This window comes from Anopheles maculipalpis, chromosome 3RL (assembly GCF_943734695.1).
Source record: "Anopheles maculipalpis chromosome 3RL, idAnoMacuDA_375_x, whole genome shotgun sequence".
Lineage (NCBI taxonomy): Eukaryota > Metazoa > Arthropoda > Insecta > Diptera > Culicidae > Anopheles > Anopheles maculipalpis.
The window spans coordinates 26,383,338-26,407,237 of record NC_064872.1 but is presented as its reverse complement, the minus strand read 5'-3'; the positions used below and the strand labels follow the sequence as shown (position 1 = coordinate 26,407,237).

The 23,900-nt window shown below is 40.1% G+C and overlaps 1 protein-coding gene across 1 annotated transcript; it reads left to right on the top strand.

Moving 5' to 3' along the window:
• Positions 1-1,633: 1,633 nt before the first annotated feature.
• LOC126564043 (uncharacterized) lies at positions 1,634-22,621 on the top strand. Its single transcript, XM_050220952.1, has 6 exons — positions 1,634-2,222; positions 19,774-20,143; positions 20,226-20,353; positions 20,423-21,447; positions 21,849-22,208; positions 22,280-22,621. The coding sequence occupies exons 1-6, from the start codon at positions 1,634-1,636 to the stop codon at positions 22,613-22,615; spliced, it is 2,808 nt and encodes a 935-aa protein (XP_050076909.1). The 3' UTR covers positions 22,616-22,621.
• Positions 22,622-23,900: the final 1,279 nt, after the last annotated feature.

Genomic DNA, 23,900 nt, shown 5'->3' with positions numbered 1-23,900 from the left:
TGTTGCAAATAACTCATCATACAGTTATAATTAAAGTTGCCAAAGTATTTTTGAATTCAATTACCAGGTTTTTCTTCATAAAAAGGTACAGAAATTGTTAGTTTTTTTTTGCTGATTTTATCGACCTTTAGAGAGTATACATAAAAAAAAAGTTTTGAAGACTTTACGCATCCAAAACGCTTGTTTTTTATGATTTGTGAAAAGTAGATTAATAATTTTAATTTGTCTAACTTTAAAATAGGCAAGTTAACCACAATCCTTTGACAACGATACTGTAACGGGCAATCGATAAAGAAATTTACTTCATTTTGTAGTTTTCCAGAGGTTGGATGTTGTATTGATTTATTGTTAGATTGCGTAATTTGTCTCTTTTATGTTAACATCTGAATTTTAAAAAATCTTGTGAATCTATTTTGCTTTAATTTTTTAGCTGAATGTAGTGGTTATAGTCACAGTAGGGTGTATCGCCTCGTCGGGGGTTTCTTAACACGAATGTTCTAACGTCAAATGAGTCATCAGACTTTAGGTCTTCGGTTTTCGGGTATTGAATGGAACAAAAATTCGTTAAAATAAAAGAGGATTTTCCACAGTGGTGTCTGCCAAACAAGTTGGTGCCTGAATGTGTCACGTATGCTCAAAGCAAAATAAAAATTGTCCAAGAAAATAACTCCACACAGGGAATTCCCTCTTGCGTTTTTACTGACCAGCAATGACAACTTACTTCTAGCAAAATGGCAAATCAACATTCAAGGCAAGCGCATGCCGGATCGTGCGATGCATTATGGTTGTCCTTTGAAACAACATTCACTTTACATCGAAAGCAGTCGAAAAGCGAAATGTTCACGCCAGAGATAAGCGCCGGATTTGTAAAACATTGCAGCAAAGTAGGCGTTAAGAGTGATTAGATAAAACAGGGGGTGTGTGTGGAGTGAAGCACTTGCACTTGACAGACGTATTGTGTGATCCAGCGATTGTGTGTGTGTGTGTCCGTATCTCCCTTAATACCCCCTAATTTCCATTCTCTTTCCTCTTCCGTCTAACGAAACGTGTCGGGTCGGGTCGAAAGGTAACGGCCGCGTTCTTGATCATACCGGGAGGGTTAAACCGGGCTGTTCTTGCGTGCACCCTAGCCCGCCTATGTGTACACGCGTTATTCCGAAAGCGCCGAACACATCCGAACGCATCCGAAGCTGGTATCCGAACCGGGCCCGACTGGTCTCGTGGCGTTAGGCGCGTTTGCGCAGTTATGCGTAAGCGGACTCGTACGTATCGCAGTGCGCACCGCGAGCCGAGCAAGGGCTCGGTTAGTCGAGACACGAACACGCATCACACAGGATCGAGAAGTGACGGGACCGCGCTGTGAACGAGATTACGCAAAACGTGCTGGGTGTTGGTGTGTGCGGTAGATCGTTAGAAAAAGGGTCTCATTGCTAGCGCGCGACGATCATTAGCATGCGTTCTAGATAGTGCTTTCGGTGTCGGCCCAGTGCTCTAGATTGCTGTTGTGATGTGGTGAGACATGTTGTGGCTGTTTTGAAGACGTGATTTGCAAGGTTTTAAAGCAAAGGAAAGATCGGTCGCGATTTGTTTGTTTGTTTGCCAGTTGAAACTGCATGTGATATCAAGATTAAGCATGATGTCTCCGGAGAGTAATGGTGAGCAGGAGCACGGTACGATGTTTCCGGTGAGTGTTGTCAGCTCCTCACCAATGGCCATCAAAAGGATGCGTTTTGCTAGTGTCGATGAGGACGCAAGTCACGGGTCGAGTGTGTCGGATGTGAGTAAAGCGCTCAACTATCACGCCGCCAACAACAGTGGTGCCGGTGCATGCGCAAAGGATCCGTCCAACAGTGGTGACGCGTTCGAGGACGACGAGTACGATGGGGCCACCGCACACGAGTGTACGGCCGGAAGTGATCGCAGCAGCAGTAGTTGCACGACAGTGATCTATGGTGCTGGTGGCAAGTGTACGGAACCGATCGATAACAATAACAGTCCGCTGAGTGGCAATAACAACAATCGGAACGTTATTAGTGGCAGTGGTACGAGTGGCAGTGTTGGAAGTGTTAGCGGTGACATTGGTGGGATTCTACATAACAATAACAACTCGATCAAGACACGGTTGGGTGAGATGGAGGAGGCTAAACTGGTGGAGTTAAGCAAGTTTTTCGCGGACAGTGAGAAGGACGAAAATATGGCGACGATCCTGGAGCTGTTGCATGGTGAGTGTCGTTCTTTTAAGTGAAAGTAGTTGAAATCAAAGCTGTCTGCTTAGTTTGACCGACCCGAATACAACGAAACAATTGTTATCAATATTCTTGTTCTAAATTGTCGAGAGGTGTTGTTGTGTCTGGTGCAGATATCTGTAAGTTTGTGGCAGAAAACTATTAAGCTATAAATGTGTATCCTTGCACAAGCATACCTAATGAATCATTTGGTCCGAACTGTCCCTCGGATTTTAAATTTTAGAATCAAGGATTTATCTACACTCGTAAAAAAGTGTAATCTTACCCAAGCTAAGTGCTACATTGCATACATTCGGGCTGATAGAATGATCTCGTAGTGAAAATGATATCCTATTTTGGTATCCGCCAAGATAATGTTACGTATTTTACAGTGTTTTAAACATCATACGTCTAAAGTCTCTGAGCTTAATCAGAGAGTTGTTCTGATTCTACATTTATACTGAGAATTTTTTCTCCTTGATCGCAACGAAATATGCTCACTTCTGAGCTTATTGAACTTACTTGTGACTTGTGAGAATTTATCTGTTAAAATGATTTAGACTGTTAAAATTACATGTTACATAGAAAGTAAAAAAAAAGTTTTTTTTTGTAATTCAAACATAATCAATTATGGCATAGATTGATAAATGTGTCAAAATAGCAATCAAATATATCACCTGTTATTAGATTAATACTTAAGAGCTAGGATGATTTAATGCTATATTGAAAAACAGGAGCGTTTTGAACAGATATTTGCGTAATTAATGTCTGTTTAGAAGCATATTGATGCTTTTTTATTATACTACCTTTTGTTTCTTTGATTTGTTAAGTTAATAAGAATATTCAAACCATAAAAAGTGACTTTTTGATAAGTGAGAGCACAAAGAGCAAACATGAAATACAAAGTACTAAGACGGTTGACCTGTTTAACGCTTTTAAAACTAGAAATTTATCGTCCGATCATGAAAGTAATTTTGTCAGCTTTGACCAGCTTTGGTAAGTAGTACGGTCTGGCCGTCCTACGTAAATAAAAAAGGACCCGTTTGGTATGTGCTTGACGAGCAAAAAGAAATAATTGACAAATCTAGCAACTCCTAGAATAAAGCATGAAAATTAAGAAACACGCTAAGCTATTACCACAACAAACTCAAAACAACATTCGTTTTAAAGTACCCATTTTGTCACCAAAAACCTATTCAACTGCTAAAAAAGCAAATACCCCAAAATGAGCCTTAATTTTAGTCCAAAGTGGGCAACCTTGAGATGCGTTCGCTCTTCCTTCAAGTGTTTCATTGCGGTGATCGTAAATTTAATTCTCACTCTTCATCATCACCACCGTCATCACCATCAACGCACGCAGTAACCAGCTCCCTGTTTCTGCCATTCCCGCTGCCAGGCCACGATTAGTTGCGTTTGACGTTTCTTGCTCTGATTCTGACACGCAAGCTCTTTTATATTCGCCATCTCCCATTCTTCGCTTACCCTATGTTATTGTGTAGCATATTAAGCATATTCAAAAGACGCATTAACTGATGGACGAGTTCCTTTCGAATAAACAGGCAACCAACAATATAATAAAAGCACACACTTGTTCCGCAATAAAGGCAACGGTAACATAACGAGAGCAGAGATTTGAAGACTAGCTAAGTAAGGCGAACGAAGGAGCTTCGCGGTGAAAAAAAGAAGTGCTTAGGCATGAAATATAATTAATTCGAGGGCATCACACAACCCAGAGATGGAGCTTTTTTTTTTGCGCGCGCGTGCGACGTTTCTCAAGAGTGCGAAATTTGATAGGTGAAATGAAGAAGCAAACATGCCTGAAGCGATCTCGCCCGATCTACCAGTATCAACGATCAAATAATGAATTTCGATGAGTGATCGAGAGCATAGCGTATGGCTGCAGAATGGGCTGGGAAGGGAGTGAAAAACAAGTCTGTAAATTAATTTCTAATTGATTTTCATAAAAGTGATCTATCGCGATGTCCGAGTGGCATGTTTGATTTCTTAGGCCTCAAAAACTGGGAACTAATATCGAGCTTCAAAGAGTTCTTTCTCCTTTCCCTTCGCACGATCTCCGATCTCGCAAACTTTCTTTTGCCTGGACACGAAGCGATTGGCTAACACGATTGAGTGTCATTTATTGCTTCTTCTTTTCACGTCGATTTAGCTCAAAAATCAACATCATAGCTCCAATTTTGGGTGAAACATAGTTGGCCCGTGTGCCTGCGAAGTTCGTGCGTTAGCTAATGCTTTTCTATGCTTCCTTATACGGCGTGGCGTAAGTTTCCTACATCCACTTGTTTCTCTATTTTATACAAAGCTGAAGGATCTGGCTGAAGGAGTCGAATTTCAAGCCCGAACCCCTGGGAATCGGAATGGGAATAATGGAAGAACAATCCCGTGACACTGCAACCCCGTGTTTTCTTTGAGTTTTTAGCTCATATTGGGTAAATTCCAAGCCAGCACAGAGTGACGGTGAGGGCGCAAGCAATGGTTGAAAAGCATATAATAACACACGTACCAATGCAGGGCTACGAGAAGTGGAGAAGCAGAGCACGAGACGAGCGAGAAATTTGACATCAAGTGTCGATGATAGATTGATTCAAGAGCGGACCCCGAAATAAGAAATAAAGACGTGCAAAGAGAGTAGAAAGACTCGAAAGACATCGAAACAAACCGAAACGCTTGCGCCGCGAAAGTGGAGAAGAACAAAACGGACGGCCTCGATGATCCTTTTGCTTGGAGCGAGCAGATAAAAGTTGTTTGTTGCGTGTTGATCGTTGTGATGATGCTTTGAACGTGCTTGTTGAACCTTTTTTTTTCGGGGGTTCTTCATCGAACAGAAAAACAAGAAAGAGTTTAATATCTTGTCTTGAGCAAATGGAACGCTGGATTGGGAAATGTACTCATCGAAACAGATTTTGATACCGACTGGTTGGTGGTAATAGTTGTGAGAAATAGTTCGTACTCGGTTTCGCGGCGTTGGTGCTTTGTGCGCGGAGCGGAGAAGCGGAGAAACAGATTAAAGTGAATAAATGATACGGAATTCCTGCTCGGTACGAATTTGAATTCCATTTGAAAGTCCAAAGGTGGTTGGGAAATGTGCAAAAAGAGTTGAAAAAAAGAGAAGAAAATAGAGGATAGAAGTTTTTCGGTACTTTTTTTGCTAGTACTGAAGTTCAATTTAGCGCACTTTGTATCGTATTTCAATAGAATTATGGTACTAATTTTAAAATTTCATTTTTTAGCTTTGTTTTAAGCACTCGAACAGTTTTTTTTACTTCAGTTTTTACTTTTTCTATATTTTTGCACCAACAATTCTTTTGCTTCCATTTTTCTGCTTTGTTTCATACATGTTATTTCAGTTTTAAGTTCGAGTCTTAAAACATTCGAATAATTTAGACAAAACCTAAAATTAAAAAAAAAAAAACCGTTGCATTCAAAAAATTTCTATACAATTTTTATTTTTTTACGTTTTACTTTTTATGGTTCTTGCATTTTATAAGAAGATGACGATTATTCGAAAATTTCTTCATTTTTTTCAAAGGAACGTTCATTTTAATTTGATATCTTCTTATTTTCAATGTTAACTGTGTTCCACTTAACTTTTTTTCATTTTTAATCTAAATATTTAAATTATTTCGTAATCGTTGCAAAATTTATTTATGTTTCTTAAACATTATTGTTGCTTTATTTTGCACATCTTTTTTAATAATTTGGTTAAGATCTTTTATCAGATATAATTCCATACTACATGAAAAGTGCTTTTTTATTCAAAAATGTTAATTTTAATCAGTTTCATATTCAAGGAAAAAATAAAATTGTTGATTTGAAATCACACAAGCAAAATGAGTAATTTGAAATTGTGATTCATTTATCACTGAAACGAAGGAAACAATCTCGATACACACTTGAAACCATCTTGGCATCACCATCAAGATTAGTGCTAGTGCGAATTAAAACCGTTCGTCGCAAAATTGTCAACAAATCGGTGGGTGGATAAGGACACAGAAACCCTTCCCCTTAGCCATCGCTCCCCTCCAACGGCCTCGTTAACCTAAAGACGCCTTGTTAAAGCTTATATTTTTGGGACATTTTGTGTCGCGGCACGCTACAATCGATTGATCGGTTTTCCTGCAATTTGTTTTTTCATTCCCCGTGCTCGCTTTGCTCGAACAACTTACCGTCAGGTCAGGTGACTTCGTAACCCGATGGGGGTGGCCCCAGGGTAGCAATTGCACCTTGGGGGAAAATTTGTCGTTGTTCTTACCCGAAATAACTGATCGAAGATCACAATTTTAGAAATAGTGAAAGAGAAGCGTTTTCTGCACGGTTGTTTTGTTGTTTGGCGTGCTTGTTTGGTTGGACTTGTGTGTGTGTGTGATTGTTGTGGCGATGGCCTTGTTTTAATCACCACGAATTGGCAGCCCTTTGCTAGCGATGGGGGGGGGGGGGGGCGAGCAGAGAAAAAAAACTTGACTTTGTTTAGAAATGTATCCTTGAAAAGTAAATATTCATTGCAAGCGGTGCATGAAAAGGTTGACGTGAAGGAAGAAGACTCGTCTTTCTCACTCTGTGTTTATGCGTCCAATTGTATTTAATAAATCTACTTCATTAAGGGACATATCACCAAACGCATAAAGGAAATGACAACACTCACCAACGCTCACTGATCAGGGTTAAAGGCCTCCGGAGCTGACTCATTGAATGGAAGAAAAGCATATTTACCCCCTTTTTTCGTCTTATATGTCATGTTTTTAACTCTTTTTTCGATTCAACTTGCGCCGCTAATCTACCCATTCATGCACGAGATTCAAATCGTACCGGGAATGAATTTACTGCATGAGTTCGCGTCGACGGCCAGCACAGATCGTTGGTTTTCTGCGAAGCAGAGCGCACTGTATCCATTTTTATCAATTCTTTGCCTCATCAAACAGCTCTCTCAGATTTCTACCCGAAGCATAACCGCCGCCCATACGGGAATATGTATAAGGGAAAAACTGTGCTCAATCAATGAAATTAACCTTTTGACCTCCCGTACACTACCCCGGCAATTCCCCGTTCCTCTAAAACTGTTTTCCGTTCGCCCGGAGTCGGCACACAAAACGACGCAGTACTTAAGCGGTTGGAATTTATCAGCGTGCGAGCGAGCGCTGTGCGGTACCGAATGTTGCGAGATGAATTTTTCCAGCATACCCGCGGAAACCGCAATCAAACCAAATTAGTCACAATAAACCAATAAAAGCATCGGAGCACCAGCGCCCGGGCACACAATAAACAAGGGCAAAAAAGGCACAAAACCCGTGGTTCCACTTTTTATTGACTTTTTTTTTGTTTTTGTTGCTGTGTGCTGTGTGTGTTCTGTTGCCAGAGGCCACAGGTTTTTCCCAGGGGTTTCACAGGGGTTCAGGTTTTTCACGCCGAATGGAAAGGGAAAGCAAATCAAAGCGAATCAAATGCGTGTGCGAGTGGACAATTCCGCGGTTCAAAGTGTGACACGAAGCATTGGCGTGTGCGTAGTTGGATTGTAACAAGGGGAGCATGGGGCTAAAAAAAAAAGGGAGGAAATGGGGTGGGATGGTGAGATGTATGTTTTCTCCTATGCAACGACAGCAAATGGCAACTATTGTCACTTCCGCTCGATGCTCTGGCGGGAGAGGGTTTTTTTTTTAAAGCGTGAAAGTATTACGCATTAGCATTTTATGCATGAGATGATAGTGTCTGTGGTGAGTGGTGGTGAATAAGATGTGTCGAAATTTTTAAGACGTCATGCAGGACGTAATTAGTTTACTTAAACTAATTGGAATGTCAATAATGGAAGGATTTGTTACGATTAAAGTATAAGCAGTGTAGGAATAATATTCTTTTAACACTGGCTTTTATGCAATCTTAGTCAATATTATTACACCATTTGTCCCTTACTTGTATTTGAACGATGTAAGGAATCAAAAATATTGCATATCTTCAGGCGTAAGTGTTATGGACATTACTGAACGTTCGGGTTTTAAAGGGAAGAAAAAACTATTAAACAAATTTTCTTATCTAAACCCAAATTTATCTCAGATATTGTGACTAAAACATGGATGTAACTAGACTGTTTTTAAGGAACTTGATCCTAGAGTTATGCAATAGTGTATTCCAATCGTTGATGGAGGTTAGTTTAATTCAAACTTTTGTTCCTGTTTGTACTACACATTCGAAAGAAAAGATTTTGGTCTATAATTTACTCTCTTTCTTGGCTAATAGATTTCTGTTGCATATCTAAATAATCAATCGTCTGCGTCCAGATGATGTCCGAAAAATCTAGACGAGATGTGTTGATTTTACATGGAATATTAATATTTCTAATCGGAGCCTGTGGAATATTAAAGCAATTATTTAACATTGAAACGAAAATAAGTAATCTCATCGTGAAGTAAATCATGGTGGAGAAAAAACCTTTTCATAGAATGAAATGGAATAAATCTGTGAAATTATTATTTATGTACAATTGATTATGAGTGTCCAGTGCCGTATTGTCAACACAGCTTGTGTTGAATAAATTTTAAAATCTTATTGGTAAGGCATTTCCTCCTTATTCTTTGCCTTATCCTGGGCATACTCGGTTGCTGTGAAATTATTGTTAGAAAAAAACATATAGCAGTCATCGTATAAATAGTATAAAATCTGCTTTAAAACACACATTAGAGATTTTTTTTATTCACAAAGGACGGCCAGGACCCAGGATTACGATAAACTTAAAAGTAAGATACGATTTTCATTTATGCTGGGAGATATATTCACGTTATAGAATTTAACTTAATTCTTTTGGTAGAGATTGCATACTTTCAGGAGTTTTGAGATCAGAATACAGATTAAATGCGTTCATAAACTGGATTAGAATAGATTTTCTTCTAACAAATGTTAGAATGCTCGTCTACCTTCAGGCCTGTTAATTTGAAACAAGTCTTGCAACATGATCTTGATGGGTTACAATTATAAATATTTATTTAAATCGCAAACAAAGGCTTCAACACTACATTCGAGTCATAAAAATGATCGAATAATCAAACAATAAGCATGATTCACTCATCAACCGTTAATAACGCGTGTTGGTTCATCAGCATGTATCAATACAATGATTTCCTCAACCGCTTCTCCCAAACTATCTAAAGGTTCACCCTGGCTTCTGCTCACATATCTGTGTTCCACTTTGTTCATACAACTATGTTCTTTTTCCCTTCCCTTACCCACTGTCTCTCTCGCCCTCGAACCGAAGATGATGTCACTGAGCTTAAGTGAATTCACTTGAAGACTCACTTCCTGCCTGGGCTCGCTTGGCGCTTAATCGATCGCAGGAACCATTCTCCTTGCTTCATTCTTCCAGCAAATGTTTAATATTCTACCCAGTTCGTCTTCTACGCACAACTGCATCGTGGCGAGCTTATTTTTCATCAGAAATCCCAAAAAAAGATTCGTAATGCAGCAGAAAGTTTCGAATTCCCCTTTTATTTCAATTCCATGCCACAATTAAATCCCGTTTCCGTTCCGTTTTGGTTACCGAGGTTCTATTGTTTTCGGTTTGTTTTTGGTGGTTTTGCAACTGATTAAAAATCTCTCAGTGTTTTTTTTATTATGTTGGTAGCATGGGCAATGATTTCTTTTTGTCATTGTGTCATGAAGTCATTGGAGAATGTTATATTCGCGTAATAAAGAATATGTTCAAGAATGTGACAAAAAGTAGTAAAATTGTCACCAATAGCAAGCTTCTCAGTGACGCATAAAATTGTATCACTCTTAATTAGCTTTCCCGGTACATAATTCAATCAAACCTAATAAAGACCAATCCCCTTTCGGTAAACTCAGCTCACACAGACATCCCGGGTTGCGTTTATGAGCTCGGAGGAAATATGATGCCTCGTTGATGCTTTCTATGGAAATCAAAACACACTCTTTGTGTATGTGTTTATCCTCGAAGGCTCGAAGTGGTACGAAGGTAAGGGAAGAAGAGCGAGAGCAACATACGAACATCATCCCTTCCTTCGCATGGGAATCAACACGGATCGGTCAATGGTCCTTACGCTGGGTCGGATGAGCGTTGCAATTTTTATCGTTTCAACCCAGTGGATCGTTTTCCCTTGGCTCTACGACCACAAAGTTCGTAAGATTTTGCTGACGTTAGTTCTTTGGTTGAATGCTTTCAAGCAGCAAAGAATATGGAGCACAACAAGTCACTTGATGCAGCCAATGAGCATAAGTGAATTGGATAAGGAAGGAAAGAAACATAGGCTGTTTTAGCATGAATTTCTTTCGGGTGGACTGTGCCTGTGTGAGAGACCACACAGTAGGGTAAATATTGTTTTTGAAATATACTTGTGCACACGTAATCAAAGTATAATTTGCAGATCATGTTCTTGCTGATGGAAACATCAGGATTGGACTGTTGCATTTGTAATAGCTGGATATCAACATTTGTTCTTTACTTTTCTCGTGTCTTTAGTAAACTTTCATCATTGGAATGTTTAATTGATTTGTTTTCCAATAATTCCTTATTAGAACACTTTTTTGTAGCGTCATTTAGCTTCTTTTTTTAATCAATCATTGTCATTTGTAGTGTTAATTTGGATGGTTTATCGATAATTTATGTTACGGGTCATCGATGTCCAGATAGATTTATGTCCAATATTCATTCTTTTAAAAAATCTCTAATTTTGATTAGGATTAATTCTCTTTTTAATTATTGGTCAATTTATTTTTTAACTTGTCATGTTGGTGTATTTCTATATTTTATCATTTTGGTTTGGAGTTCAGTATCATTTTGGTTTGGTTTTGGAGTTCAGTTTGAAAATCGTAATTTTTCTTTTAGTATTATTATTTCATATCATCATTAGAGATTCTGCTTATTTTTTCCTTATTTATGTATTTTATTTCTGTTCGTTTTTAGTTTTTACTGTCTTTTTTTTAAATTATCTCTCAGTTTAAATTATTTTCACATGTGGCTTGTCATGTTTCGCCTTTCTCTTATGTTTGCTGCTTACTTTCGAGCTTTTCTGTTGGAAGAATAAAGACAGATTAACACAACAAAACCCACATCCAATTAATTCCCAATTGGTTGTAAAATCGTATTACAAACACACTGGCCATATGATTTGAATTTTAGCACCCTTTGTGTGCTACCTTCCTCCAAGGATCACACCCGAAACCGATCACACATAGCAGTCAATAAACAAATTCGAAACGATCGTAAAAACTTACCCAGCCAGTTCATTCTGTATCTGTTCCAAAAAAAAAAAAGAAAAAAAAAAATGTCCGTCATGTTTGTCCGTCGGCATCGAACGCAAATAAGTAGATTATGCGGAAGCTTTTAAGACGCTTCTATTTTGACCTACCACCCCTCTCAGGGCTCTTAGACCGCCACGGGTCACCAGCTCTGTAATGAAGAGGTTTTTCATCCCTGTTACCCTCGGCCTAAAGCCCCGAGAGGTCAATCGTACGCTAGACAACAGAGTTTGAGGCTACCCAAAAATTGACTCCGAACTTTAGAGAGATCGGTTGACGCCTGTATCAGAGGGGGAAAAACCGGTCGCCATCGTACATACCATCGTGTGTATTGTGGAGGAATGTTTTAAGCCACCGTATCATTACGCCAAATGAAAGACTGTAGCCTCCTAGCTTCTCTATCCTAATGGAGCTCGGTAAAAACTTCTAGCGCGAAAGCGCCGCAAAATGTTACCTGCACCTCCCTGCTCGAAAGATTAGGGCACCCCGTGCAGCAAAGGTATTGCCGAAAATGGAGCAAAATGGTGAAAAAACAAAATGAGCAAGGAAGGTTTAAAATATATGCTCCCGGGTACGTCGCTTTTCAAGAATAAATGATCAGTTTTCGAAGCAAAAGCAGTTGCCGGATTTCTTAGATGGTTTTGTGGTTGTTGGATTTCCCGTTCGATCGGGCTCAGGTGGGATGTGTCTTGCGCTTTGTGCCGTCCTTTTTGGCAAGTCACTTTTTTTTTCTTCCGCATGCGCGCGCGTTCGCCCCTAGGACACCTAGCGCGAGGCAAAACAGGAACGCGAAAGGGAAATGAAACGGGGACGAAAGCTAAACCAAATGGACAGGAATGGAGCGAAAGCTCCATTCCCGATCCCAACCGACTGACCGGGCAAATCAATTTGAACTAGTTTAATGCGTTCGATAAATCAATCAAGCCGTGGAGAAATATAATAATTTCGGTAAATAATTTCATACATAATTTGTTGACGTCACGGTCGCCGGGGAATCACGTTCGAAGCGTGTTCGCCGTGGTCGCAGGATGGCTTTTAAGTGTGATGGTCATGGTGTTTTGGGAGCGATTTGAAACCATGCCCGGTACTTACCCCCATTTCTGGGTGGTGTTTGGCGTTTTGTGTTGTGTTTTGTGAGCTTTTTCTATGTTTTTCGTTCATATTTATCAAATTTTTCTCTGCTTTCTTGTTGAGTGCATGTTGGCACGAAGAAGCAACTATTTAGATCTAATGGAATTGAAGTTCTCGGTCATCTTTAGTGAAGATCACGATCGACAGGAATTTTCAGATGCATCTGTAGCAATAGCATTACTTGATTTTAGAATTCAATCAAATTTAGAATTTTTTTTTCAGATTTCAGAATATCAAGATAGGGTTTTCGATGTGGGCTAAAAATGTGCTTTTCTTTTTTGGGACCTGCTCAAGATGGTGTGGATAATTTGGTACTAAGAAATGACTCTCAAAATAATAATTTACTCGCAGAATTGTAGTAGCTCTTCTTCCTCTTTGGCACAGCAACTTCGAGAGCATTTCATGACCTTATTATCCTCTGTAGCTAGATAGTCTGTCCTGCATACAGGAAGATAGTCCAGGCCCGATGGATTACCTCGATTCGATATTCGGCCCTGACGTGGGCAGGTTGGAGCCTACCAACCCGTCAATAATAACAGGAATGATACATATTTGGCTAGTTCTATCTGTAAAAAACACAGTTTTGCTTAATCAAACTCTAGGCATGGCTCTAACATTCCTCATTTTATGCCCAAAAATCTGTAGCAGCATAAGAATCGCGAATGAGTAGAGCAGCATCAGGAATACATATTCCTTAAGTATCTGCATTGGTTTTATTAAATTGAAAACATTGTCCCAAATGCTGATAAGCCTTTTGATTACTTAATCTTTAGTTGTAACATGCGATATGATCGTCCAGAATGCTGCTTTTTTGGTTAATCGCAATCCTTTATAGTACGTTCGCCCTTAATGCATAGGGTGTCGGCTAAACCAGGGTTGAAATACCATTCCGGCCGCTGTGAGAACTGACCATTCTAATACGAGATTTCAGCAAGTCTCGTAAGCCATTGGACGGTCGACCTGACATAACAGCTCGTTCAGTCAAGAAGAATAAGATTAAAAAATTCTAATCACGCACTTTCATGAATGGTGGGCACTTTACTGAAAGACTGAAATTATGTGCTGCTTTTGTGATACCATCTGAACATGTTGCCCTTAATGTGTTAGCATTCTCCCGGTGCTTGTAATGCTCCTGTTCTTTTCATCATCATCTGAAAACCCTGCAAAATGGCGAAAATCAATAAAACCATTAATACAACAAATTTCTTCCAATTTTGTTTAAGCCCGCAAAGAAAAAAAAAAAAGATTAAATTAAATTTCAATCCAAACAACTCTTCCGTTATGATTCATTCAATCGATCGACTCATTTGGTTTAGAGCCCCACCAAGTAGCAATAGGAAGGCGCGCAGATTAACAGCCCAAAATAATAGTAATAAAGCAACGCGTGTACCGGGGACCGCATGAGCACGCGCTCGACTAACAACCACATTGTGGGGCCCGACTCTCCCTTAAAGTATATTTTCTGGTGGCCTTTCAGAGATTACCATCGCTTAATTCCACCGTTTCGGACTTTATCCTCTTCCGTTACCGCTGGATTCCTTTGCGCCCGGTTCTATTTCTTCCACCTTTCGGCCAGGTCACATGTATTTTACTTTTCGCGTGCGTGTCTCCGCTTGCCTCTCACTTTACCTTGTCGGCTTTTTGCTTCCATTTCCCCCGGGCAGCTTTTTACTCGTATCAGCGTATTTGCGTCCATTTAGCTTCTTTTACCAATCGCGGCGGTAAAATAACTTGTTACTTTCCGAATATGTTGCTGCTGTGATGTGTTGTTTTTTTTTACATGATTTGTTAGGATCGTATTTGATAGTAGTTGTTGTTTTTCTCGCTCCCCAAATCCTATTCCACTTTTTGGTCATCTGATTTCTTGAAGCTTTTGTTCGGCTGTGCTAATCTGTGCAGCACTCGCTCTTCAAATCGCGAGCTGTTTTGCGGGCAGGTTTTTTAGTTTAATTTTTGCGTTTCCTTACTTCACACCGTCTGTATTGTAGCCTTCCTACTGCTGGGTGGATTGTCTATCCTTTTTTGAGGCCAAACTGTACCTCATTGTGGCCAGTTTCTACTTCCAAATCGGACACTCCGGTCTATTTTAGGATATTTAAATCGGTCACCTTCGGACGCAAATGATTGAGATAGGTGTTGTTGCGTTTTTTTTCTCTCGGCGTTTGGTACTCGTTACTGTGTCTCTACCTTGAGCTTGAGTGTTACTTCTAATCGATATTGATTTATAGATCGAATGTCAGGCTGTGTCGGGGAGGAAGAGAGGATAGGATAACGAGAAATATTAAGACAAATGCTCTTCTTAGCACTAGCGCTAGTGGTTTTATTTTATTTGCGCATTGGATTTGATTTTGATTTATTCTAATCCACTCTTGTTTCGCTTTTGATTGTGATGTACAGCATAAAAAATAGGCAAAAAGAAGACTGAACTATTGAACACGATTGATCTTGCTGCTTTGAATAAAATACAAATCATATTTTAAAAATTCAATTTAATTTGAAACGTTTTTTCACAAAAAATTTAAAAAAAGTAATTAAATTTATGTTTAAGTTGCCAATGAAATTCATGAATCGCGATTGTAACATTGAAAAATACGTAAAAATATATAAAACAATAAGGAAACTCTACAAATAATAAATAACCCTTTAAATAAAACAAAACGAAATTAAATATTAAACAAAAATAACGATAAATCTGGAGAGATTTTCTATAACAAATATTATATAAAAAATGATCTCAGATCTCAAGACAAACAAACCGAATAACTTGATAAATATGAAATATTCCTCTACTAAAGAAAAATGGCCTCCTTATTATTGCCCACTTCGAGAAAACATTTTCAAAGAACGGTACACATTAAAGTGGATCTATGCCAGTACTAAAAGACTCATAAAACTATCTCAAATTACTTCTCATTTCATATGTTTCCCTCAATCCTCTCGTGTCACTCTTCCCGTTTCATTCAGAAATTTAGAACTCATAACTAAATCATAAACGAAACATTATCGAAGCTACAAATTTGAAGCATAAAGAATCTCCACAGATTCTGATCGAGAAAAGGGCACAGAAGAAGAATGAAACAAAACTATAAAACCGATACGGGAGCAAAGTTACGTCGCAACTGTTGGTTGGAAGATAACGCACCAAGAAAAAAAAAAAACGAGAGATATACTCAAAAACCAAACGGAAACAATGAGTTGATTGATGTTAAAGAAACACATTTCTCGTAACATGATTTGCGTTCGTACTATGTGCTCGGTGAGTGGTTTTGCTTCATTTTTATTTCTCCCATGTTCTCTTCACTCTTTTGTGCTGGTTTTTATGCTGTTGATCAGCTTTTTTCCCCCTCTGCTGCCTTTAAATATCTTGATCCCGATCCCGAAATCTCCACACGGCCGCTTCCATTGCGCTCTTTGCGCTTTGGGTCAGGGGTTGAGATTTCCTTGCAGCCGCTCCGCGCCTTGACTGTTTCATGTTTTCGTTAGCGGCTGGACTTTCTCGAACTGGACATCAGCGTTTTAAAAGCAGTCGATCAATCGGCTTTGTGATCGGCATCATCATCACCATCATATTCCCGCTGAATTATTAGATTAAAGGAAGCAAAACGAAAAATGTTACGTTTCACCGAAAATTCAAATCAAGCCGGTAAAAATGGAAGAACCGACCCTATGTACCCGATGTGTATAGAACTGTTTCTTGGAGTCCAAATGGGAGGGGTGGGCACAAAAAAAGTGGAAAAATGTTCAAGACAGAATGGGGCAGAATGGAAGCATTAAGCGTGTATGATGATGAGGTCAATTGTGTTTGGATTTAATAGAGTGATGGCGCTGTTTTGGGATGATAATGTGCTCTTAAGCGAGATAGTTATACTTTCTCCCAATGCTTGGGTGTTCTGCGATCATTGATGTAAAATTGACGAAAAAGGTAGTGCAAATTGGAATGTTTTAAGTTTTCATAAACTGTGGTGTGTTCAAACTGGAATAAAAATTATTAAGAATATTTAGATTTAACTTCTAAATCGTTGAGTTAAGTAGGACAGCCAAGTAGGACTTCATTGAATTTTTTGACATATTTATACGCTAATGAAGGGTCTTAGGGTAGGATTATTTTCCATCACCAATAGCTGGATTGTCCGGTATCATTCACATAGCAAATGCAACCCACAAAACTTTGAAGTTTTTATGTCCAAAACATCCTCAAGGTCATTTTAAATAAGTAAAATGAAACTTGGCAGGTTTAACGGGGGACAGAGTGGATGGATGCTTGAGGCCTTTTTCGTTCAAGTATCCTATGAAGATGTCTTGTGGAATAGGTTTTATTACATTCAAGTTGTTAATTTTATCCCAACTCCTACCAGGTATCAAAAAGCTGCAGATAAATGAGTCCTTTCTTGGAACCCCTGGAAGTGTTGACCAATCGTTGACGGCTTTCTCAACGTGTCCGTAGATACAGTAGATTTCGTGCATTAAATTATAACACACATACAACATTTTATCAACAACACAAGCTAATCACATCTTCAACCAATAGAGAAGCAAAATAGCACAGAAATCTATTATTAAACCAAGAACGATCAAAGGAACCAACGCATATCGAAGAATCCATCTTGAGGCTTCCCTAGCCAACCATCCAATCCCTTTTCCAGTCCAGCGGTAAAAGCAGGCACACAAGCACCCACCGTTACCATTGGCATATTTCTAAACACATAATTTATCATCAAAATGGTACAAAAGCGTTGGCCAAAACTCCGATTGGATGCCAAAAGGGATGCCTAATTTAGTGGGTAGCTTTCATTTTTAGAACATCGTCCCGTATGCCAAATAAGGCATTCAGCATAGCACTAATCTTTTTCGATGTTTCGCAGTTAGCAGAAACCTCGTCTGGATTTGAGGTGATTTCGCAAAAGGCATAATTAATCTAGTTGTGCAAATGCGTGAGAAAAGGTAGAAAACCTTCAGAAATCGAGTTTTACTTAAGGTTAATATTAGATCACTTTCAACCCAATGTCACCCGATCAATCACACGTACTGTACCTTTCATAAATATTGCTGTTTTTTCTTCCACTTGTTTAGCCTTGAATGCGTTCCACCTGACCGAACTGCTTGTCAATAAATTAGTATGGCTTTAGTGGCCAGCTAAAGACAAATGGGGCAGCTAAATCAAGAAAACATTCTTATATCCTTGTCCTAATCAACCGGTGCCTCCAGTTGATGGTCGAGTTGGCGCTCGAGCCTGTTCTTCCCCTGTGTAGGTCGTTCTTTTTGCCAATAATATGGCAGTGAGTGATGTGGCCTGTCCGTCTGTTTCTTCCACCCATCGAAAACCAGCAATTGACAGCAGAAGCGAGAACCGATTGCCAAAAATTTCTGATCAAAAACCAACCAAATCAGCAGCAAATGGATCGGAAAGGGAGGAAAAATGAGTTTAAATTAAACCCTACAAGTCTTGAAGCTTTGAGGCAGGAGTTATCGAGCAAAAAAAAAAAAAAAAAATAGTTCGATGATAGAGCAAAAGAAATCAAGAAATGTGAATATGCTTTGTTCGCGCTTTACTTTAACTCCCATTCTGGAGATTATGAAGGCAACAACACTTCGAAAACTTCCATGCCCAGATCTAGGCTCCCTAGAACAGGACGCATGGAGCGTAGAAATATCGGTTGAATTAAAATAAATCAACCGGAATGCGTGTCAGACGTGTGTGCGCCGATGGGGGAGGGTTTTTTGGCGAGCAAGGAATTTGCTCAGAAATTCTGACATACCATTAGCATTGATTTCCTTCACGTATATATTCATCAAAATACTGGTTTTCGGACGAAATTTAGTTTTTCTCTTTTCGATCAGTTGGCGATCGAACAACCTTACGATATAGTCGCTCAAGATCATGGTTAATGCTGGCAGGGTGATTGTTTTTTGTTCTCTTCTCTCGGTTATTATTAAGAGGTTCGGTTTGGTGGTTCAGTTTAGTGTTTTTACCCCGGAATATGTATATACAGATAGTGGCGAGCACTTTTTTTTTGTATTCGTTTGCCTTTCGTCCTTCACGGACAAGTCTTGGCATGACTTGGCTAAAGTTGGGCCCACTCGGCACGAACACCAACACCGCGTTACTTTGTTAGCCGCTTGGAGCCACCACAATTGGACTGATGTGTGCGAGATGATGATTAAATGAAAACAAAAAAAAAATCATCGATTTGGTGGAGATTGAAGAGAACAAAACCAAAAAACAAAAAGGCACAAAGTGAGAGCAAATGCAACATATAAACGTCAATAAAACAAAACAAAATCGAAATATGTGAACTTGAAATCGAATCGAACATCAACGACCAGCACCAGAACAGGAACAAACTGCACAAGAAACAAAGCGATAGAAAAATAATTGAGAAGTGAGTAAGATAGTGATAGAGAGCAGTTTGCAGGATGTAAAAGAGAGAACAAAAGCAATCATAACCGGGCATAACCGAAATACCTTCAATCGGAATATTAACAAGCGTAATCGGCTCAAATGGCGCGGCTAACGCGACTATGGCTGTTTAATCCTGCGGGGGTTTTTTTTTGTTTTACTGTTTTTTGTTTCCGAAGTGGAGGTGTGTAAAAAGCGAATGAGTAAATTTTGGTCAATCGACTTTTGCTTGTGCAAGCACGGAAGCAACGTCAAGATTCTGATATGCTGATTGCTGCCAACGAATATTGGACAAGTAGGTGTTGGGGTTGAAATGGCGAAAAAGGGCATACTAGTGGGAAGCAAGGTTGATCGCTGAGGAGGTTTGATTTGTGATAAGAAAGGTGGTGTATGCGTTTACAAGAAAGTTTTCATTGAATGTTTGAAACAAATCTATCGACGTTATGATTGAGAAGTTTTCAGAAGCTATATAATTTATTTTTAAAAAACAATTAGCGTTTAATGGTTTAATACTAAAGAATATCATGTTGTCATAGTAAAATGTGTACAAAATAGTACAGGAAAAAAAATGTATGCCCTGTTGTAATAAAAACTGTTCATAAAAACGATCGTCGAATGCTACATTCATCCACTCGGGCTATGATCGTTGAGGATGCAATGTGCTTTGCATACCTTTAGGCGCACTCTTTAAACAACGTTCATCGGAAGCGCTCAATAACTAAACAACCCATTTCTTTTTTGCTCTCTCGTTCTACTCAACAGATAACTACGGTTTAATCCAGCTCTACTCATCCGGTTACGAGTGTAAACATGATAAATGCCTTTACGAAAACCTGCACGAACATTTCCACTGTCACGATACGTTCTGTCGGGGGAAAGTTTTGTACAAGAAGTACGAAATCATTCGTCATCTCAAGTGGCACAAGAAGCGGAAAGAGTCACTTAAGTACGGGTTCTACCGATTCTCATCGTCGGACGATTGCAGCATACAGTACGGGGCGTGTCAGCATAATCATAAGCATACGCACTACCACTGTGTGCACGACAACTGTGATAAGGTGTACATTAGCACGAGCGATGTCCAGATGCACGCCAACTACCACCGGAAGCATGAGGCGATCGTAAAGAATGGGTGAGCTTTTATCGATCGAATGTGGCACAATGTTAGGGCGGAATGTTATAGTTTCCTTTTTTTACTGCTTAATTCGTTATAGATTTCAACGCTTTCGGGCGACAGAAGACTGCAGTACGGATTACTGTATGTTCCGGGCGCAACGGACGACACATTTCCACTGTCGGCGGGAGAACTGCAAATATACCTTCAAAAACAAAGCTGATATGGGTAAATGAAAGAAGCGCTACTGACAGAAGATCACCTTTTTTTATTGATTTTTTAACCTTCTTATTGCAGAGAAACACAAAACGTACCATCTGAAGGATGAGATGCTGCTGAAGGATGGTTACAAAAAGTTCCTTAAGACGGAAGATTGCACCTACAAGGACTGTCGGTTTTCACGCGTTTGCAATCACATTCACTGTATGCATGAGAACTGTCACTATGTGCTACATTCGAGCGGACAGCTACTAAGCCATAAGCGGAAGCACGAGCGAATGGACACGGAGGTAGACTATAGGCGATATCAGATGGCACGCAATCTGCTTACCAAATTTAACCAAAGTAAGACGGATGAGAGTACCAAGTCGGTTGGAGATGTAACGGCCGGTGTTCCAGAACGATCACCTGTGAGGGACGATGAAACAAGAATATCTCCAGGTCCCACGATGAGTCAGGAAGGAACGGTGAAGAATCCTTTCCTCGAGCTACTAGCGGTGATGGCTGAGATCACCTTCCGCACATTACCGTTGCAGATGATGTATCAGATGCGGCTGCAGATGTTGCAGCAGATGAGCTACGAGCAAGTATTTGCACTGGATAATGTAGAGATGCTACGAAACCTAAGCGTGATGGGAAATATTGAAGAGACTTACCTGCATCAGCTATACGGAAGTAGATTAATGGATGGTCCACTAACAGAAGGCCCAAACAATAGTCAACAGCACAGTCCTGTAAGCTATGCACATGAAAAACCACCTCCTGCGAAACGGAAATATAAGCCGCAAGAATTAACTTCAGATCAGCTTGAACCTCCCACGGACATTCCTGTGTATATGAAGAAAGAGTCAATTAGTAGTACACCTACTCGATCGAAGTTACTCTCCAATCCTACGGTAGACTATCGTTTGCTTAAGCAGGAAGACTCTACTCCATCGCAAACCGCAACATCCTCGAGCGCAATCGAATCCCCAGCAGGCGTAGATCGTGATCGTGCGTTACTGGAGACGGCCAATTTCCTGCAGTTTAGTTCGAGTAAAACACTCTTCAATCGGAAGCGAGGACGTCCACGGAAGAACCACGTCATGGAGGTGTACAATAATGTGAGTTTCATGTTGCATGTAACCAGTTAAGGGGACGGTTCTACAAGTCTAGCAAACACATGTACAATATCCATTCTTCACTTTCACATCTTCTTGCTCTCTTTCTCTCTCTCTCTCTTTATTTCTGTCTCTTTTTCGTTTTTATTCGTTATCTATCTGAATGTGCAACGAATGTGTGTACAGGAGCCAAGGCAGCCTATCTTGTCCCTTCATTAACCAAGCGTAGTAGTACTACATATGTGTCTGCTAACATCTCGATCATCCATATTTTACACACTCACCTACTCCTCAAAATCGTATACAGTGATCGTTTTTAAAAAGCCCAACTATCATCCGTGATAACTGGGAAAGAGAAAATAATACAACGCACTTCATTCGACGGACATTCGACTCTGCCACAGGTACAGGATTCACCGCAAGCCATCTTTACTAGCTTCAAGCTGGAGAAGAATGATCCACGATCTACGGTCACCTCTGAAGTACAATCGGCCAATGTGCTCGCAACGATGGGTGATACGGAACGTAATGAAGCGCTGGATGCTGGCAGAGGTCTCTGTCCACCAGCTGGAACAGTCACCGTTAAGAATCAAGCTCAGCAGCAGTATGTACCGAGTGGTGTTGGTTACATGGGGTCGAACAGTGGAACAACGTCTCATCTGGGCGGACTTGACTCGGCGGCAATCTTTGGCAACTTTTCCCAGTTGCTAGAGCGTCATATGCGAGAGGTACCGCAGAACATGGATGCTGTTCCACAGGAGAAGGTTAATATAGCTTTCCGTGCAAGGGCATGAAGAAGATATACTAACAGAGTGTCTTTGTGCTTATATTATAGGCCCGAAACCACCTCAAGTGTGTCGTCTGTCGGAATCTGTTTGAAACGTTTGCGGACATTAAGAACCACGAATGTCGTGGTGATCGTGCTGCACTGGATAAACCCCTGCTAGCGTTTCCACCAGCTCTAGCACATCACACCACCCAGTCGGCACTGGATTACAGAAGTCCAACCTTTCCCGCGATAGACGGACCATCCCAATTGTCTCGTATTGCAGCAGTACCTTCATCGTTGACTTCTGGCGGCCCTCAGCAAGCGAGAGATTCTGTGTCATTAGTAAAAACGGCCGGTACCTTCTTTCCGGATGTAAATGCAAACAAACTCAAGTATGCGTAAGGTGTGACGTTTTTTGTGCGTTTGTGCATGCGGGTTGTTAATATAGAAGAATGTGAAACACAAGTTAACCATAGGTGTTAGATAAACCTTTTACTGTACAGTGTCATAATACGCGCCATGCAATATACGTACCGGAGATTCCCTAGATGAGAGTCGTCTCTAGATCAGTCGGCCATAGTGGAAACTTGAAGTGCTCTCTAGTGTAGACAACAAAAAACTGTATACTATTAAGGTGACGTAGTGTAGATATTCTCCTTTGACGTGATGTGACTGAAAAAGTAGAAAAGACAGGCCATGTGAGTACTATTGAGTATTGTTAGTGAAGAAATGTTTTTAAATAAATATTTAAAATAGTAAAATGCAAAGAAAAAACCAAAATTGTTTCGAGTATTATTTAACACGTATTGTTTAAAAATAATTTGAAAATTTGTGGCCATGGATTAACTTTAGCAAACATTCTTCAATATCCACCGTCGTAGTAGTCCAAAACAACCCAGCAACATTCCTCAAATTCCTTTGGCCACTGTAAACTTGTACGCTCCAAAATATCAGGTGGCCTTCCGATACTTTTATCCGCTCGGTGTGCTTCCCCAATCCAACAAGCCCCTAAAAAAGCAGCCAAGAACGCAATAAAGGCGTACAGAACAGCGCTTGTCGTGGGTTAGCCGCGCATGCCGATGCGATAGTCAAATATTTGCATTCCTATCCCAGGGTGAGCTCCGTTGTCTGGTGGTGGTAATTCGATGCAGAAGAAAGTGACACCGTTGTACAACCCCCGTTGACCAAACAGCTGTGTTGCACTGCGGTATGATAAGACGATTTGTGTGGGTTAAGGTGTAGGGCTTGTCTTGGCCATTTATTGACACGTGAATGGGTTGAAAAGTTACTGCTATAATAGCGATTTTAGTTGGTTTTGTTTCAATTAAACTGGAGAGTTTTTCAAAAATTCACGTTTAAAAAAATGTAGCATTTTTCTGCAAATTACATACCTTTAGGCGTTAAGAGAACATTTCAAATTGCACGAAGAAACGATTTCAAATAAACGATTCGATTCACCCACCCGATATGACGTCATCAGACAATCGAGTCCAGCGGACCACCAGGCGGACTTCAAGTTCCCACCGATCACCACCTAGAACGCAGTACCGGTTTGAACGCGCTTCACTGAGCCACACGCGCTGCTGTCATCGGTAACCCCCACTCGCGCATGTGCTCCGTGACAGGTAACGCACCCTCAGCGCTCCCTCAGCTCATACGTACCGTTGTTGTGAAGGGTCAGCGTGAT